This window comes from Maniola hyperantus, chromosome 22, assembly GCF_902806685.2.
Source record: "Maniola hyperantus chromosome 22, iAphHyp1.2, whole genome shotgun sequence".
Classification (NCBI taxonomy): Eukaryota; Metazoa; Arthropoda; class Insecta; order Lepidoptera; family Nymphalidae; genus Maniola; species Maniola hyperantus.
The window spans coordinates 7,219,129-7,239,292 of NC_048557.2; the positions used below are offsets into that span (position 1 = coordinate 7,219,129).

Genomic DNA, 20,164 nt, shown 5'->3' on the forward strand with positions numbered 1-20,164 from the left:
CGGTAGTCCTCTAAAATCGACTTACTGTGCAGTTCCAATCTTTAATCACTATACTTTGTCGCTGTTTCATTATCAAGCCAGTATCAAAATATTATGTATGTAAATAAAATTCTTAAACTTTGACTGTTAATTATTGTGATTCTTACATATTATAAAGTTGTAAACAAAATTTCAATTTTTACTCTGTAATTATTACAAGTCCACTACAATTAAGAAAATGATTAAGTGAAGCTAAATTTCAATTATTTAGGATATATTCGTTTCGAATTTATTAATATTAGACGTAATCTGTATATTCTTGTGACTTATAAATTTGTGAATAACTTGTGTGATGTCGATAATGCATATTAATGATTGCATTGTAATTATAATAATACAATTTTGGATCAAAATACCAATCTTTCTTTTATTTCTTTACGCGAGAACGTCTTGAAAAATAATTCAACTATAATTAATGTGCATTGAATTTGTGATATTTTTGACAACCCTAACCTTTTTAATAAGTAACCTACCTAAAATCTTTGTCGAATAAAACAAAATTAAAATCAAAATTAATATAATTAAAGCTCTGTGATTATTTAACAGCAAATTTGTCTTAGATCAAAAATAAATGACAACCTATACTTAATAGTTACCTATTCGATAATTTTTAACCGACTTCAAAAAAAGGAGGAGGTTCTCAATTCGTCGGAATTTTTTTTTTTTTTTTTTTTTTTTTTTTTTTTTTATTTTTTATGTATGTTCCCCGATTACTCAAAAACGTCTGGACCGATTTTGAAAATTCTTTTTTTGTTTGAAAGGGTATACTTCAAAGTTGGTCCCATTTCAATTTGGTGAAGATCTGATGAACATCTTCGAAGATAGATACTGGAACTCCTCAACGGATAAGAGTAAATTGCTCGCGATCAGTGTAATAGCTTAGTAAACAGTAGATTTTTAACCAGTCATAGCATAATTCCATGGGGCCACTAAAAATTGTGAAATAAAAAATTTTTACAAAAAAAATAAAAACCGACTTCGTTACATAAACACTAAAAATTGAAAAATAATTTAATTTATTACCGAATATTTTATGTATACAAGAGTTAATATAGTTCCATAATAATATTTTTTGGGGTCGGTGCCAATGAGGTGCCATTGTGGAGTCCCATAAAAATACGAAGATTCGCGCAGCTAAAGCTAATTGGCACCGGTACCAAAAAGTATTATTATGGAACTATATTAACTCTTGTATACATAAAATATTCGGTAATAAATTAAATTATTTTTCAATTTTTAGTGTTTATGTAACGAAGTCGGTTTTTATTTTTTTTGTAAAAATTTTTTGTCAACAATAAAAACAAAATAATATTTATAAGTAGGTAGGTACCTTGGTGAATTAATTTTTCAACTTTAATACGCGACAGGTCGAGATAGCAATCGGGGAGGGAACGCCCCGCACACCCGCACAGCCCCCACGCTAAACCAGTGCGGGCGACGTGCGGGTGTGCAGGGCGTCCTGCCGCCTCATACCCCGATTGTCATCTCAACCTGTCGCGGACTATAGGTACCTACTTCGTTGGTGCCTTTAGCATAAAAAGACCAAAACTTTGCCATATAAATCAAAACAAAAACCTGTGACAAAGCTAATTTAAAATAGCAACATAGATGGACACGTTTGTGATGAAAGTTTAAAAAAAAAAGTAGGAAAGTTTAAAGAAAAAATTTTTCTTCAAATGGAAGTAGGTATGTAGCACTATCACCTGTGTATGTGCGTGTACTTACACGCACATACAAAGGTGATAGAGCTACCTAGTTACTTCCATTTCAAAAAAAATTCGTGCTTGAGCTTAGACATAAGAACAACATAATATTATAATTACAGGGGCTGTGAAGTTTTCAAGTTAAATATAGGTAACTTGTGGCATTTCCATCTGCCAATTCATTGCTAACGCACCATGTGGCTCGTTTTGTTGTACCTATACACTGGGGTCGATTCTCTTGTACACAATCTCTAAACTAAACTAAATTAACAGGTCTAAATCTAGTGCTATCCTTTTCCGCAAACAATATTATGAAAGGGATAGCAATAGATTTAGACGTGTCATTTTAGTTTAGTTTAGAGATTGTGTACAACGGAATTAGCCACATTGTCTAAGCTAAAATGACAGCTCTAAATATATTTTTTCACTAGGGCCTCTGACCTAAACCAATTTTCAATATCTTCAAAACATAAATCCTAAAAATTATCCTACGAAATATTTTAGATTTGTACTTTCAATGCACTTAAATTTAACACATAGTCCACTACAACGAGTGTTTAAATTCACACTCACAAACAAGAAGCCACTTTTAAAGTAAAACACAATTTGGATCATAACTCCTCATTTAAATAAGCGTCGATATCATTCAGCACATTTGTTCCTACGCATTCATTTCTGTTCAAATTCTTTTGACAACTTGCTACCACATCTGGCACATTCTTATCTAAATCGAGATCGGTGGCTGTAATTTCACTATCATCCTTATCCTCACAAAGATCAACAATATCAACAGGCTCACCCATTTTAGCCGAATCTACATCTATCACTTCATCATCTATTGTTATATCTGTAGTAGATATATCTGTGCTAACTTCACGAATTTCCATACCAACAAATTGAACTTCTGTATCTGAATCGTCATCGTTTTTACTGCAAAACTCTGCTTCCTCATCCTTACTTTCACTAATAGATTTTGTCGCACTCCTGTTCCTAACCAATCTAGGCTTAGGTATTTGTTCCACGATTTTAATTCTTTTAAATTCATAACAATTGTCTACTAACTCATCTTCTTGCATATCGTAAATGTCGCTCAGTTCGGACAGAGTTCGTTTTCTACTATCCGCATCTTCAGGCCTCTTTGTTTCAACTTTAGTTTGACTAGGCTGCGCCGGCGCATTTTGGTCAAGCTTCTTATACACAATAGAGTTGCTCCTAACAACTTTGATTATTTTATTCCCCGAGGTAGTGAGCGATTCGTGCGTCGACAGCTTTCTTTTTCGATTCAAGTTTAGCGTTATAGGAGTCGTGTGTATCACAGCTTCGGAAATTTTCTTCCTAGCCCTAATTTCGTCTAAGGATAAAACTTTGAAATCTAAAGAATTTCGTGTTTCCGATTGTTTTTTACCTGCGATCTCATCGAGGGACAGCCTGTCGTATTTTGTCGCTAGGTTTGTTCTGACAATTTTGCGTTCATTAGCAACCGGTTCGGCAGGCGGGAGAGAATCGTAGCTGTAGAAGGCCGCGGCTTCCGCTTGGATCTGCTCTAACAGAAAGAGCTCCTGGGACTTGGTGCGCGCAATTTTCTGCGCTTCATCGGTAGACGCGGTTTTGGTGGGCGTGGAGGAGGGCGCGCTTTCGTTATCCGACTCTGCAAGAACACACCGACCGCTTAGTAAGTTACACTCTCGCGCATGATTTTCGTAATTAGTTTTGATACGACCACGGTTGCTAGCGGTGTGTTCTTGTTAGTCAGATCTGAAAGCGTCCCGGGGTGGACGGTCAAAAATAATTACAAAAATCATATTATTATGAAACGTATTTATTTGCTCGTTGATAAAGTAACACAATTTGATTAAAAACAAAGCCAAACTACATTCTTCTCCAATACCGGCCACTATATCGGATCGAGAGTTATTTATTAGCTTAAATGAACGGCCGCAAACACACTCATACTACTATGAAACGTATCCATGAAACTCTTATAAACCGTAAGACTAAGATTAACATAACAACAACCCCGTATAATGCAAACAAGAATTTAGCTCGAGCAAAAATTATGAAACGAATGTTTCTCAATGAAGAAAAATCTCGTGTTTTTAATTTTTTCCGTAGAAACTTAAACATCGCGAACTTATTTATTCTAATCCTTCGCATTAGCATCAATGCAGTCTTCCCTCAGAATTTTTTTACTATTCTATTTCTATAATGTAAGACCGTACGTCGCGTCAGTCGCGCTGTCAGCGATATCAGCATCGCAGTATACCTACTGCTTAAGTCCGTTCAGAATCCAGATAAACCAGGGCAGAGCAGTGCAATTAATGTTTATCGTATTCAAAATTGAGTTTAGAACATTGAAATAAAGTTTATTTTTACATTAATCTTTAATGACAAGATTAAGAGCAGGCTGCTCTTTCGAGTTCGAGCTACGGACCGTAGCACGTTCTAATTGAGTGATCTTTCGTTACTGCAACTGTCCGACCGGTCTGCCACCGATTGTGTAAGAAAAATGTAATGGACAGCAAATTCTGTCCCTTGATTGGTTGAATTCGCTATTCACATTTTTTCACAGCCAATCAAAGGGCAGAAATACCGATTATGATGAGTACGTTTTTCTTACACACTCGGGGGGGGGCACATCTGTGTGAAAAAAGCTCTCCCATGCTCTCCGAGCAGGTCTAAACGGACTCTTAAGTTACAGCACACGCGTACGAATAGCGACCGACATCAGCGTCAGGATTTCAAGAAATGGTTCTAAAGCGAAGGTATAAAGGAGTTTAAACCAAAAATATAAAATTTTATACGGACTATAGAGATTTTTCCTTCGTACATGTTTCGTTTCTGTGATTTGCTAATTCCGCATAAAAATTATATTATAATAGCTACAATACGGCACTCCTTTATTAATTTAATGGATTTAAATAAAATATCATAGAAATATATCAAAATATCTTCAATAACCTGGCCCCGAGTGTAAATTTTCAAGTAAACAAAGGCGTCACTAAAGTTGGCGTAAATCTGTCAAATCAAGCCATTGGGCTGTCCATACAAATTATCATATTTAAGCCAAATTACACGACGCGTTTGTGTATTACAGTAGCGCTCTATCTCACAAGGACGCCATTGGTTGCACAACCAAGTGGACACCAGGTGAGGTACCCTCCATTGCATACCTACATTTTGTTAGTAACGCGATCTGGTTGCGCCACTACTGGTGTCCTAGTGAGACAGTGCCCTAACACTCAAGACGCTAGAATCCTTTTGATATACTTTAATGTGAATCAAGAGTTTTCCTATAATATTCTATTTGCCTCCAACAATTTTAATCTCCCTTTCAACAAAACCTTAGTTACTAAAATATTAATAACCACATAGCTATTGCTTACATATTTTCTTGCGCCAATTCGGAATACGCTAGTAGTTATTATTACCACGCTACGGTAGTATTTCTGCCAATAGTTGAATTTTTCTTTTCTTTCAAATATGTATTCCAAATGTGTGCAAGAGCATTATTATGAATTCGCCTAAACTTCCAACTAAAATAACACTTGGAAATATAAATATAGGTTAAAAAGTTGCAGTATAAAGACTACAATAGACAATAGACCAAAAACTATCTACTAGTCCATTCGAAAAACAAAATACTTAAAACATATTTCATGCGAACGTAACTTAAAATCTTTTTTCTTCTACAAATCGAGTAAATATTTTTTTTTTAATAAATGAAGAATTAACCTAATAAAAACCTGTAATATACATAAAACTCTTACACAGGTACGAGCGAAACCAATAAAATACATTGCAGTTTAGTTTAAAAATAAAAGAATAGTGTTTTGTACTAACAATTTTTTTTACAAAAAAATATATAGGTAAAATATATATACCAGAGAACACGCTTATTACGATTTACATAATACATTTCATAAAAAAACCGCACCGATGGTTCCGTACTTTGGGAGAATACCTCCAACTAGAAAATATAGGTTTGTAATCAATCCCAAATTTTAATGTGATAAAACTACAAATTTATGGTTTTCCCTTTTACTTGTGCTTTAACATTGCTTCTTCTTGACAAATTTCATGATTCTAGGCCAACGGAAAGTACCCAATAGGTTTTTATTCGCTTGTGTCAAAAATATGCGTCATAAATAGCTTTATCTTTTGATTGCGTTGACTTAGAAGTTTGATGGTCTTGACTAACAGATACACAGACAACGAAGCTAACTAAGTGATCCTATAAGGGTTCTTTTTTTTCTTTTGAAGTACGGAACCCTATTCTAGACTTGCCTTTACACAAATTAAAGAATCTTTTAAAAGTATGCCCATTAAAAAAAGCATATTAATGACAATTTAAGAGCGTAGATTTGATTCGCTCTAGTTTACAATTTAATTAAAAGAGCAGCCGTGAGTTTCTTGCTGGTTCTTCTCGGTGTACCCAGGATATATTGCTCATCAAACTTTAGAAAGAGATATCGACTTCATAGAACATCGTCTCTGTCACTCATACTAATGTGACGTTTTGTCAGTCTCACCGACAGAGACAACGCTCTATGAATCAATGTGCAATATATTCTGTCTGGTACAGTACTTTAACTTGACGATTCAAAAGTACTTTTAAAATTATTATTTTTAGTTCCAATAAAATTAAAAGTACACAAAGCAATAAACCAAATCGTCATAAGCGTGTTCTGCTATAATTTTCAACTTTGAATGTTTAAAATTTTATTTCCCAGGTGTATTTCTAAATTCATGAGTCTTATTTTTCGTCATTTATAAAATAAGATAGAAAATTCACACTTATCTAAAACCTATCCGCCACCAAATAATTCATTTAATATTGATATTATAGTTCCGTACATAAATAACATAATGACTAGGCAAACCGTGGACCCTACGCAAACTTTTTTTTTTCTCTTCCGTTCCATGTTTTATTGCAGTTCTTTTTTTACTATAGGAACTTTGCACATAGCAAAAATATAAAAAAAATTCAAGTCTAGTTCGCTACTCATACCAAAGTGCTACTATTGTATTGGTAGTCGGAAGCATTAAGGTCAATACTAACCAACACCGCACCGCTCAAGCACAGCACACAGTACGTAATTTAAGGACTTTCGAGTCGAGCGTCTGTGGCGTCATTGACGTTCCTTACATTTGCATAGTTCATTAATCTGCCACTCTTTCGCGCCACAGACACTCGACTCACAAGTCCACCTTTAGGCTGAGAACTATAGCGCTTACTTTAACTTTGCTCAAACTTAATGAATTAAAATGAGACAGATTTATGTATCTTACATAAATCCCTCTCGTTTTAACTTTTAGGCTGAGATCTACAATGGGTACTTTCACTTTACTCAGACTTTACTTAAAGTTGAAATGAGACAGATTTTTTAAGAGAGAAATCTTTCTCGTTTTACTTAAGTAAAATCTGTGTTAAGCCAAAGTACACTCTACAGATCTCAGCCTTAAACTCCAAGCATGGCCTTAACTGCACACCACGCGCAGCAGTTTTGCGAGCAAAATGCTCGGACAATTTGGATGAACATAAAAACCGCAAAAACTCGTAAGCCTACACCTATTTATGTGGACTTTAACTCGTCTTAATATAAGGTAAATAGTGGGTACGTACCACGATTAATATTATGATGATTTTAAATTATCGATATTTCGACGCAGTTGCTGCTATTGGGACTCATGCAACTGAGTCAAAATATCGATAATATAATGTTACGTATGTATGAATAATAGTGGTACGCATCTGCCATGCACCTTATTCGTTAAACCACGAAATAAGCCTATCTATAAAATCATTAGTTCAACTATCTTCGTCTCGGTAGATTTTGAATTACGAGAATATTATAGTACGCGACAGGTCGAGATGGTAATCGTGGAGGGAGAGGAAAACGCCCCGTACACCCGGAAAGCCCCCGCGCTAACCCGGTGCGGGTGTGCGGGGCGTCCCTCCACCTCATAGCCCGATTGCCATCAGAACATGTCGCGAGCTATAGATAGCACTGGGTAAGCATGCTTACCGCGCGTACCTTGACGTAGAAAAATATATTTAAAGAACACGTCATAAAAGTCCACATTCGAATGACGATCTGTGTGCTATCCATAAGCAGAATAGCTAGGTCAGTGAAAGCTACTATCAGATATTTTCATGAACCGCTCTAAGCTTTCACTCGCTCGATATTTTTTTATTAATATAGCTATTCACTTTAAATCTCCTAAATTGTTAATACGATCTTAAGCGATATAATTTTTCATAACAGAATTCACTGTACCACAGAAATTTATTAAGGCGAATAGTCACTGTAATTCTTTTCTGAATATCTTAGTCAAAGTCAATTGAATATCTTATTTTTCTTTTCTCTAAAAAGGAACATCACTATGCGAAATAATGCACATTTCAGTCGCTATGATTTGAGTGTGCAAGCATATAAATACCTACCGGCAGATTTAATGATAAAGTTAGTAGGTAGTTTAAAAGGCAGTGTTTTAATTCAGTTAACAATTCCTATAGCGTTCAAATGATATACAAAAAATACTAGAAATAGCATGACTAACACTGACTAATGACCTTTATGCAAAGCAAAAGCCAAAAGTTATAAAAATCTAAATTGCGGTCTTTTGGACTCCGTTAAGTCGCGCAAAATATATTCGTAACTCAAGGGAATAAAATTCTAATTAGAATTTTCCTCTATAATATTATCTAGTTTCTGAGCCTGTACCTAGACAGTAGACACTTACTAGATAATTCCCCTTAACATATTTCTGCGGTACAGCATATTCGACCATTAAATCTAAACACTTTTTTTTATTTTTCATTACTATCTAATCACGGTGCGAAATGTATTACGAGGGGGTATCAGTGAATATATACTGGGGTACCCCCAAAACTCCTATACTAACCTTAGAGTCATAACGCATACAAGTCTAGAAAAAGTTCTATTCAAAAGTGACATATAAACCAAGCCATACCTTCTTCATTGTTTTCAATAACATTTATTGCTAAATCGACTTTAAATAAAACCTTAATTGGACAGATCCAAAAGTAGCGCAATATTTTCTGCTGAAAATTTTGTGTTAAAAATGGCGGCACTACTTTTAGGCTAAGATCTATAGAGCGTACTTTGAATTTGCTCCGACTTAAGTCTAGTTTTAACTGTCTTAAATCTGAGCCAAGTCAAAATACGCTTTATAGAATTTCAGCCTTAGACCTTGCAATACATTTAAGGTTTTGTGTAAAACTGAATCAGCGCTAATTTATTATTGGTATTTTCTTAACTATTTTGGCGTTCTTTTAAAGACTTATAATAACAAATAATATACAAAAGTAAGTTAAAAACCACGCCACTTAGAGCTTGGTTTGTTCTTGCGTCACTTCACATGAGGATACTTGCAACTTCTATGCGTTATTATTCTAAGACACTAACATACAAACAATTTAAAGGCGTAAAGCTGTTTTTTTTTTCTTTTTTTTTTCTTCACTTACAATAATGAGTTAATATTCGTGTATATATATTTTTATTTGTATTTTCACATATTTAAACCTATTTTTATTATGTAGTTTACTATCAAAGACATGGATTATATCAACATCTATTAAAAAAGTTTAAGTTTCGAATTCATATTATTTTATAGATCGTAAAGCCGTGCCCAGACTGACTGAAAACGAGTCTTCGTATGTCCAGCGCAGCGCATAGGCCGTGCTTATGGAAAATAATATCATATTATAGAACGGCGTAAACATTGCTAACATTCGTAAGGTAAGATAGATCCGCACCGCTCAAGCACAGCACATTTGCCGTAAAAATGTGCGTTTTATTTCGTGTGCTATATACAAGACAAGAAAATAGTATACGACAAGCACATTTACCGCGCGGTAATTCAACTAGCTTGAGTGGTGCGGTCAAGTTTTATAGGACCCTACCTTTTATGGAAATTTTTCCCACGCTGATGTCAGTTACGTACGCCGGTGGCACGTACTATTTAGTAGCGTGTCTGCGTTTAGCATTCCAATGTATGCTCGTACGCGCGACCGACATCAGCGTAAGAATTCAGGCTTTAAGGCTGGTTTTCTTCTCACTATATTTCGTCAGCGCCGACCGATCAGCGTTATTTAGGAACGCTTGATGGTATTGCATAAAGCGTGTACGGCCCGCGCACAGCTCAGCGCTGTCGCTTTATTAATTCATTATATACTGACCAATCAGCGTGAGAAGAAAACTAGCCTAACCTATTCGCAAGTCAGTCAGGACACGATATGATCTAATTCGAAACGACGAATCATTATATAATTTAGTTAATATAGTAAATCTAAAAACAAGAGCTAAAGATATGAACTCTAATTATTTAGCTAAGATATGAAAGAAAGAAAAATGTACACTAAAATTTATTGCACATACAAAAATACCGACGTCGCATTTCATATATATATTGAGAGTCGGGAGAGAGAGAGAGCAAAATATGTATACTCTACGGACTCTACTGCAAACATTGAAATTGTAAAGGATGGAATATTATACCTATCCACTCTTATACTCTGCCCATTGTACTATTTACTATCCTAATATATACAAACACAAAAAATGTTATTACCTATGCTCGTTACAAACTTTGCCGAATCGCAATATATCGATTCGATAATAGATCAATTTGTAATTGGTTTTTCATTCGACTTTCAAGTACCTGTGGTATCATAAAATCTTCTCTTTCTATGTCTCTAACCATATATAACGACATACGAGTACTTTCACGAGTACAGGCTTTACAGCTGGTTTTTGAATCTACAAATAGTAAGTAGCATATTACACAGGGTATAAAACTATCAAAACCAAAACAAAAAGCCGCCTCTCTTCTGTGGCAACATAAAACACTGCTCTTCTATACGTTAGTAAAACATATCATGGATCCAGCCAATAAGTGGCGAGCATACCCATATTATGGGCGAAAAGGCAGTGCCTATCTTAAAATACTAGGTTCGAATAAAATTATTAAACAAAAAATCTAAAAAAAAACATTTTCAATACTTATCATATAATTAAAACCCCGTGTAGATTGAGGTTCAGCACAGACCAACCACTTTCAAAACAAATGGTTTTCATTTTGTCGTACACAAAAGTTAAGGCGCAAACACATTAGTGTAGTGTCGTGACGCGACAGAAAGCGATCGAAATCATACATTTTATATGACGACATGCAGTCTAGTGAATCTGTGGTGCGCTTCGATTGGTCGATCGACGCACCAGATTGTGTTGTGACACACACTATGATCTGGGTACACACTTAAACAAGCTCGACGAGCAAGCTTCATATAATGCCCGCTCTTCCCTCACGCCACGAGAAGCCATGAACGACGCCAAACCAAACAAGTTAGACTTCATGACCTGATAATCTTTTGTCGCGGATACCAACACCAACATCGGATGTAGAAAGTCGCGAAGCCATCCACACTAGTTTTGCCGCTATCAAAGCGCGAGTGTAGAGCGGGCCTAAGCAAAGTAATGCACAGCACATCCGAGATTAAAACCGAAAATACACGTACAATATAACGTACGTGGAAATGACGCAAGTGACAACGTACTGCGTACAGTATGGCCATCCCTTTCACCCTATTATTAGCGAATAGGATCCTTACATTTTTGTCAAATTACTTTATTTCATTTCAGTTAATTAAAAAAATCACGCGTATGCATGACACAACGAAAATTCATTAACAAAATTGTCTTTTCAATAAAATTCAACTTAAGTTTTGTGTACAACAAAACATGTACCATTTCATGGTTATTTCTACAGAATTAAAAAAAGGGGAATCATTTTTTTCCGCCTACCCACACTAATATCCCTGAGCACGCCACCGCTCAATACGTTATTTATAGTTGTTCTATTTCACGAAGACCGCTTAGCCTTGATTGTAGTAGTGAGTGTACCGATACGGGTTAACGCATTTGTGTGCGTAACGTAAACCGCGTCGCGGTCGAGACTGTGTGTACGTGTGCACTCACATAAACATAGCCAAACGGTCTTCGTGAAATAGAACATCTGTAGAATCCCTCCCTTGCATTGAACTGAATCCAGTGTTAAAAACCGGGCATTATACTAATAATAAATAAAATAATGAAAACAATTAAAACTTTCCGTTTTAACTATCTGGCTCCCATTTGCAGACTGGAAAAATGTACATAACCCTTCCCAGGGGCCATAGACCTATGCCATAAACGGCAAGATAGTTGCGACAGGCGAAATCAAATGTATAGACATGCTTTAACACCCGTAATCTCCGCCGCGAAATCAATAAAGCGAAACCGCTACACGTTCCGCTCTTAGCGAACCGTCACTGAATAGCGAAACAGCAGCGAAATTGCATGTTCATGCAGTGGTTTGACTACGAAGCCATCCATTTTCCATGCGATATAGTTTCAGTAAGCGGAACGTGTAACAAAGCAGAATCGCTATATTTATTTCGCGGCAGAGATTAATTGCTATGGGCTCGCCAAAACCACGTGGGAAAGAGACAAACCTATAGCCAAATCTGTGTCAGAACAGGCAGTTTCGCTTGTTTCACATGTCATACACCTGATGGCGGTTCTTCAGCGGTTTCACAGGCTTAAGTTGTGGCCTGCTTCATATTACATACATTTTTTACATTTCTATACATTAATTTTTCGACGCTTATTTGTGAAACCTATGGCCCTAAGGTTGGCCTTTGTGCAAAATTAAAACCTAGTAAATGACTTTTATATCGAAACCCGTTCATGTACTTGTAAATTATGTACACATAGTAAATCGGTATCATTACAAACTATGTATATAACTTAAAAAATATCAGAGACTACAAAACTAAAGAAAAAACAACCAGTAAGGATAAAATGATCACACTACAATCATTTTATATACTATCAAAACAAATGAATTACGCATCATTATACATACAATTTTGAATGATTCCCCTGAGGTCAGTAATAAAGCTAATTATTACAATACACAACGGCATCCCCGATATATTATCTCCTTATTGTTTGTCACTTACTGTGTTTTAATTTTGAACGTTCGAGCATTTCATTTAACAATACGCTAAAGAAAAATAAATAAGTGTTGTATATGTTGTTGGCAATATTTCATTTACGTTTTAAAAGAACATTTTCCAGCCTGCTTTTTGATATGGTAAATAAAACGTAAATAAAGAACGTCCTTAGTAAGTAAAAAATAAATAATATTTTCTAATGCTATATTCACACTTGTATATTATCTTGCACTATGCAGACACATTATAATGCCAACATTACAGCACTAGTGCTTTATTTTAAATGGAAACTTCTTGTTCCAAGTAAACGAACATAAGTAAAAGGGCAATCGAAAAATATTGCGATATGTAGACATCAAATAAGACATCGTGTTAATGATCAACGGCTCAAGGCAAGTTGACGCAGAGTCGAAGCGCAGCAACCAGTTTCATCTAAAATGATTAAACTGAACTTTAATTCCACTACATAGTGCACATATGTGTGTGGTACAAATTCACAATGTAATGATTTTTCATTTACATTGAAAGCGTCGCTTCGCTTAAACTCTGCGTTAATGTGTATTGAGCATCAGTATTAATCGATATAACACTAGATCGATGCTAGCATCGATTACACTACACTTCAATAAAATTATTGACCAGATATTTATAAAAAGATCTGATTCCATTGAGTTGCAAATCAGTTGAAGAATATTAAATTTAATCAGTACAAAGAATGGCACTACAATGTATTTTTCTAAACTGTACTTTTCTTGCAATGAAAATTAAGACCCTTGTACACGTTGGACAACGCGCTTGACCAAATGTGTATAGTGCCACTTGGAGTATATATTGGCCAGCTAGCAAACTTTGGTAGGTTTTCATATAAACATCTAAGGAACTTGATATAGCAAGCGCCCCGAACGCACGAACGGGACATTGCGAAGACAATATGTATGACGCTGTATGAATCGAAATGGGCGCGCGGCGGGCGCTTGTTGCATTACGTTCCATAGAGGGCCATACATGCTGTCTTCAAGTGCCCCATACGCGCGTCCGGAGCGCTTGCTATAATAAGTCCCTAAGGACCTTGACACAATTCGCAAGCGTTTAAACACTAGCCGACACTCGCCAAACGCATTGGTCTTACGTGTACTGGAGCCATTATAGTCTATGCACGAGAACACACAAATGTAAACGTAGCCAACTACATCTGTTTAGTAGTATAAGTAATAATAATTATTATATTATACTCCTCATCGTGTTACTTGCATTGGCACTCGCAAAAAACAAAGTCGAAATTCCGTCGGCAAAAACACTTGACACAATAATATTTTGCCAATTCCTTAAATATAAACGCTAATGACAGAATATCAGTGCCAAATACACAATAGCATTTTACTAAAGCGTCGTGTTACTCTTTAGTATTTAGTATAGTAGTGAGCGGTCAAAAAAGATTAACATTATGTCTTAATACTACACACGCTCACTGCGAAGAGAAGAAAGAGTTCTCGATAAAATTACACATAGAAACAACCTAATATACAAGTTTTTTTTTCAATAAGAGGATTTCTCACTATTAGATCCTCACATAAAAACAACCTAGAATTTTTCTTCTAAATTTCATTTAATAGGTACTCTAAGTACAGATTGCTTGCTGTGGAAATATGTTGTCCAAAAGAACTATTGCTTCATCGAAATATTTTAACACAACCATTCATGTTTACGAATTTTGACAACATATTAATTATTACAACCCAAGATGTATAAGCACCGTATTATATGCTCTATAGCCACGTAATTTTTTCTTATGTAGGTAATTCAAAGGAGAACTCTAACTTCCTCTGTAATATTTTAGTTAGAGCGGTCTCACACATCACTGAATTTCAAAACCGCATCACAAAGTCCTGTTTTCACTTTGGTTTTAAATATAGTCCTCAGTGAGGGAGACCGCAAGCCCCGTCACGATTTGAGAGTATAATGAACATTATTGCACGCTTCAACGTTTTAAACTGTTAAATCACCGTAATTTTTCACCGTAAAAAAATGTATAATGAATATAGATACACAATTAATGATATAGTAATTTTGGATCACGCACTGTGTGGGTCAAACCTAATTTTTTTAATGAATATTTATTGTTCTTGTGGATAATTGGCGAGACCTTGAGGGACGAGTGTGATTGAATTAGTAGCTTTGACAACTACAATTTTACGAGAATGGCAAAGGTAGTTTTTCACCCACCTCTGTCTGTCTCTGGTGGATACTGGACTGTACAATATCTGCCACAATTGTATGCAGATGTCTAATAAAGACGTATATATCTCTATACTTCATGTCAGATAACAGATTCATGCACAGTTACCTTGAAGTTACTAGATCCTCTTGAGTGACCCAGTGGGGAGCCGTACCAGCGATCTCCCGTACAACAGACAGACAACTTCTACATATGGAAACAGGTCCACAGGAAGAAATAGGCTGCTGATACAGTCTCGACATGTCATAAGCATCATAAGTTAGTTTTATTAAATATAAATATTTTTGAATTTTGAATTTAAAAAATGGTCTAATGTTGAAAATCAATGTGACGATAGATTTTGCTGTCAGTTTTGCCAGCCACTGCTGTGACTACCTACCTACCGCTTATATGATGCCTGAATTTGCATGACAAACAATAGCATAATTCAATCGGTCATTTCAAAAACAGCTAAGTCTTTCTCAAAAATACTTTTGCTTCCACATATTTTGACCATATAGGTCAACAGGCACATTATATTCGGCCCAAAAAGTCCTTAGACTGTTTTTATTGATTCCTGAAATATTTTAATTCCACTTTAGTTTAATTTTAATTTTTGTGATAATTAAAATGGCCGTTTCAATTATTTGCTCCATCAGTTACCTATCCCTGGTGTCACTCATGTCTAATGCTAAATCTATCATCTAATGAAGGAAAAAACAAAACATTGTCTCACCAATATAGCAATAAGTGAATCAATGGTTGAAGCGTCTCTCAAATCGCGGGTGCAGGGCTTAGTACATGTAATTTCAGTAGAGCCGCATACCTTCCTCGAAGTTGACGACGAGCGGGTCGACGGGCAGCGAAGCGTATGGGGCGGGCTCGTGGTGCGCCACCACGCGCCGCGGCAGCAGCTGCTCGCCGCCCGGCAGCACGCCGAGGATGGCCGAGTCGAGGACCAGTGGGGGGCCTGCAGGGAAACGACACGATACTCAGTCACCATCTTAAGCCAACTGTTAGGGTGAGGTGTGTGCTGTGCTGTGCTCAGCTAAGCTAACTTTCCGGTGCTATGTTTTTTTCTATAAAAGGTTTTATCTAACCTAAATAGTTTGATACCGTTGTTTACATTCTAAACATCACAAGTCAAAATCAGCAACTTGTACAGGAGAGCGGAAAACTTGTTTCGAGGATTGTCGTGGAGTGGATACCATGGAGTTTTTTTTTATTTCTGAGTTTCTGTTGGACGTTTTTTATTTCTGAATGGCTGAAACAACGTGTCTCTCGATTCTCTAGCTTCGAAATGTCACCGCCAAAAAATTACTTGCGTGTTGTTTGAATTTGAGCGATGATATGGCGACGGATATTGTTTTACGGCACTAGTGTGATAACTACCTTGTTGTCTCTGTTGCTGCCACAGCAGCGGCACGGGGGCGGGTGCGGGTGGTGGAACGGCGGACACCGGCACTCCCGCGCCCATCGGCATGCCTGGTTCCAACGCCTCGGGCATGCTGTTCAGAGGGTTGGCCTACAACAATCGAACATTCTATTAGTAGACCACCTGATCCGCGCTAGCTTCGAGTGGAATTTTTGAAAATCGATGACGCAGTGGAATTTCCAAAAATTCTAAAGCATGTACTTCTACCTTAATAGAACGATACATACACTGACGACAGGCGTTGGCTGGCTTGGCGCAATGCCATCAGTGCGAGCATCTGGATTCTTATGCATGAAGGGACAGTGCTTCTTGCGGCAGCCGCCTGGTTGGGTCTCCCAGTAGCAAGCTATTTGCTTACGATTTTTCTGTAAATAAACAATTCAAATAAATAATAATCATCATCATCATCATCATCGTCATCATCATCATCATCATCATCATCATCTACATACTCAACCCACTACTAAGCCGGCCTCTTCTCAGACTGAGAAGGTTTCAGCTATAGTCAACCTGCTGGCCAAATGTGGATTGGAAGACTTCACACACATTTAGCGAATTCTACACACTCGATCTAGATAGCTGCGATATTTGGATCGAACTATAGTCTTAATAAAAAGATAGATCTGTTATACCTAATTTTTACCTATACTCAATAATGCTATTGTGTAGGTAATTCATGCTCTATGAACAAGCGCCATTTGCTGTGCTTAGGTGTATGTGTGTTAGTGTAGGTAGTGTATCTGTTCAAATATCGCCGATTCAGATTGAGTGTTGCCTTTGAGGACATTATGGAGAACTTTTAGGCATGCAGGTTTCCTCATAAAGTTTTCTTCACCACTAAAGCAACTAAAATAAAATTGAAAAGGTAGTAAGGCAAGTTTAAATCTAAAAGCTTGGGCAGACAAAACCTGCAGCGGTATCGACCCGTACCACTTCTCTCAGCATGTCTAACAGCTTAACTTGTTGTGCCTAACTTTTGCAATGGATGATGGCTCCTTTTAAAAACTTCAATTTAAGAAAACCTCAACCTCAACTCATTGCTGATAAAAATTACAGGCAAAATCTAAAATAAAAAACTGCCTCTTTGCACATTCTATTTATTTTAAAATAATGCGAGTCAGACTCGCGCACTGAGGGTTCCTACAATCGTATTTTATCGACATTTTGCACGATGAATCAAAAACTATTATGCCTAAAAATAAATAAAATCTGTTTTAGAATGTACAGATAAAGCCCTTTCATATGATACCCCACTTGGTACAATTATCTTACTTTGTAAATTGAAAATACTAATTATTTGTTCATGAACACATTTTTTTGGGATGTAACCATAAATTCACGGTTTTCGGATTTATTCCTTCACTTGTGCTATAAGACCTACCTACCTGCCAAATTTTATGATTCTAGGTCAACGGGAAGTACCCTGTAGGTTTCTTGACAAACAGACAGTAAAGTGATCCTATAAGGGTTCCGTTTTTCCTTTTGATGTACGGAACCCTAAAAATCAATAAATATTATGAAAAAGTAGCATGAAAATACTGTAATTTATCATTATCACTCCTAATAAAAATTATCTTTAGTGTTGTCATACAAGCAATAATAAACAGGAAAAATCTGGTTATTACCACTGATATTATAATACTGTTTCATATTGATAAGCAAACATGTTCTTAGCACTAATTTCCCGTTAGATTAAACTTTAGAATCGAATAGAATAGAATATAATAAATTTTATTGCATTAACTGTGTAGGTACATTAGGTGTTATACTTGTTATAAAGTTCTAACAGTTTGCCACTTTCTGGCGTGCAATACTAGTTACAATATTTTTTTTTTAATATTTATTATTTTGTTTACTAAACTAAAAAACTTTAATCCTGTTAAACTAATAATTTGGGAATTTATATCAGGAAAAAGTGTGAGTTGAATTGAGTGGAGAGGGTTCCATGCAATGAATTCCTAGTGATATAATATTGTGTCATATTGATATGCAAACATGTGCTTAGTACCAAGTTCGCGTTAGATAAAACTTTAATCCTGTTAAACTAATTATTTGGGAATTTATTTCAAGAAAAAGTGCTAGTTTAAACCAGCGTGGAAAAGTCCTCACAAGCCCTTTGGAATTATTTAATTTGCCTCACTGAAAAGGCCTCCTACAAGTCTCACCACTTGCAGTCATGGGACCACCCTTCTCTAGCAAGGACCATCTGTCACGTCCCACTTACTAACTAGCATTTGGAATAGTAATCAATTAAGGTTTTTAAGTATAAAAGTATAAAAGTCAAGAAAAGTATAAAACTAAAGAATTGAAATGTCTGGATCTACTTACTCTGAGCTCCATATGGCGTAGTTTGCAGCACTTATCCATGCATTTGCCTTGCTGCCACGCAGCGCACATAGTTTCACAGCCCAGAGCCGAGGGCTCATGGCGAAAAATACAGCTATCCCCCTAGAACGCAAATTCAAATTAGACAAAATTATTTTCTACAGTATCTTATTATTAAAATAAAAATAAAATAAAAATAAAATAAAAACATTTCTCAAGTTGATTTGATTGTTGATGGTTTGATTACAAAATTATGATTGTATTATTTAGCTATCTCATATCTGCTGATCAAGAGATGTTACACAATTGACAAAACTTCGATAGGTACACAAACAAAATACGGGACTTGTTATGTAAAAACATTCGCAGCTATATCTTTGCGTTAGGGCATATTAGAACGTTGAATAGTACCTTGGTGCATGTGGAATAGTAATAGAAATAGCAATCGTTGAATTTCCTCGGCGACTCCATCGTTTGATCGGTTACCCGGGGCCTGCAAAAGCCGTACGGTAATCAGAATTTCGTCACAACAAATCACACCACAGCTATGAATTGAAACAAGACAATTATCTTGAAGAATTCTAGAATAATTCACTCAAAAGATACTCATTGAGAGCCACAAAACTATAATAATTTTCAGTTTGACAGAAGATAAAAGCATGTCGCGGTTATAACAATCCGCATTAAAAATACATCTCTCAATATTCAGGCAATGAATTTTTACTCACCGTGTAATAGTTAAACTAAAAATTAATTAAATTAACAACAAATAACTACACAACACCTCTATCTAACAGAAAAATAATATGAACGTCACTATTAGATTGAAAATGTAGTATGGCGGACATGTGGCGGAAGGCGAACTTTCATTTCATTTTAAAATCAAAAGATCACCAAAAGATCTTGATTTGTTGTTTGTTGTCTATTACCTACCATAGAGAAATGATAGAGAAGCTGGGGGCGCTGGAGGTTGGTACCTATTCATTCATCCAAGATTACAATGGTGGATGCCGTCGTAATTTGACAGCGACAGTGTGACGATCGCCTAGCCCTCTGATTGGCTAACACTAAACTACGTCATATTCGTAGGCACAACGTTCTTTCGCTATTGGCTAAAATGTAATAACACATATAAGAAATTGTAGCAATGCATGTGATAATCACTTTCGTGCTAGGCCTGCTAGGCCAATAAAACTCAAATGGGCTCAAGTGCTTTTTATTGTTTTCCATCAGTTTTCCTCTAAAGTTTTCCTACCTATGGTTATATTAGATCAAGGAGATTACAATAACGGATTTGAGTGTACAGAACAGTGGCAATGGGTAACTTTAGAATCGTGTCTTGTAAAACAATGGGACAGTTTCTTGAGATGCCGACTGCCGACTAACTACCACTGACTTCAAGCCACGGATTTATTATAGATCCGTGC

The 20,164-nt window shown here is 36.1% G+C and overlaps 1 protein-coding gene across 1 annotated transcript; it reads right to left on the reverse strand.

The window, feature by feature from the left end:
* Window positions 1-1,381: 1,381 nt before the first annotated feature.
* On the reverse strand, window positions 1,382-19,655 carry LOC117993024 (zinc finger CCCH domain-containing protein 11C-like). The gene is made up of 7 exons (XM_034980776.2): window positions 19,466-19,655; window positions 19,149-19,230; window positions 18,741-18,860; window positions 16,640-16,777; window positions 16,370-16,502; window positions 15,804-15,947; window positions 1,382-3,390 (listed from the first exon to the last, which is right to left on the reverse strand). The coding sequence occupies exons 2-7, from the start codon at window positions 19,206-19,208 to the stop codon at window positions 2,354-2,356; spliced, it is 1,632 nt and encodes a 543-aa protein (XP_034836667.1). The 5' UTR covers window positions 19,209-19,230; window positions 19,466-19,655; the 3' UTR covers window positions 1,382-2,353.
* Between the last annotated feature and the right edge of the window lie 509 nt (window positions 19,656-20,164).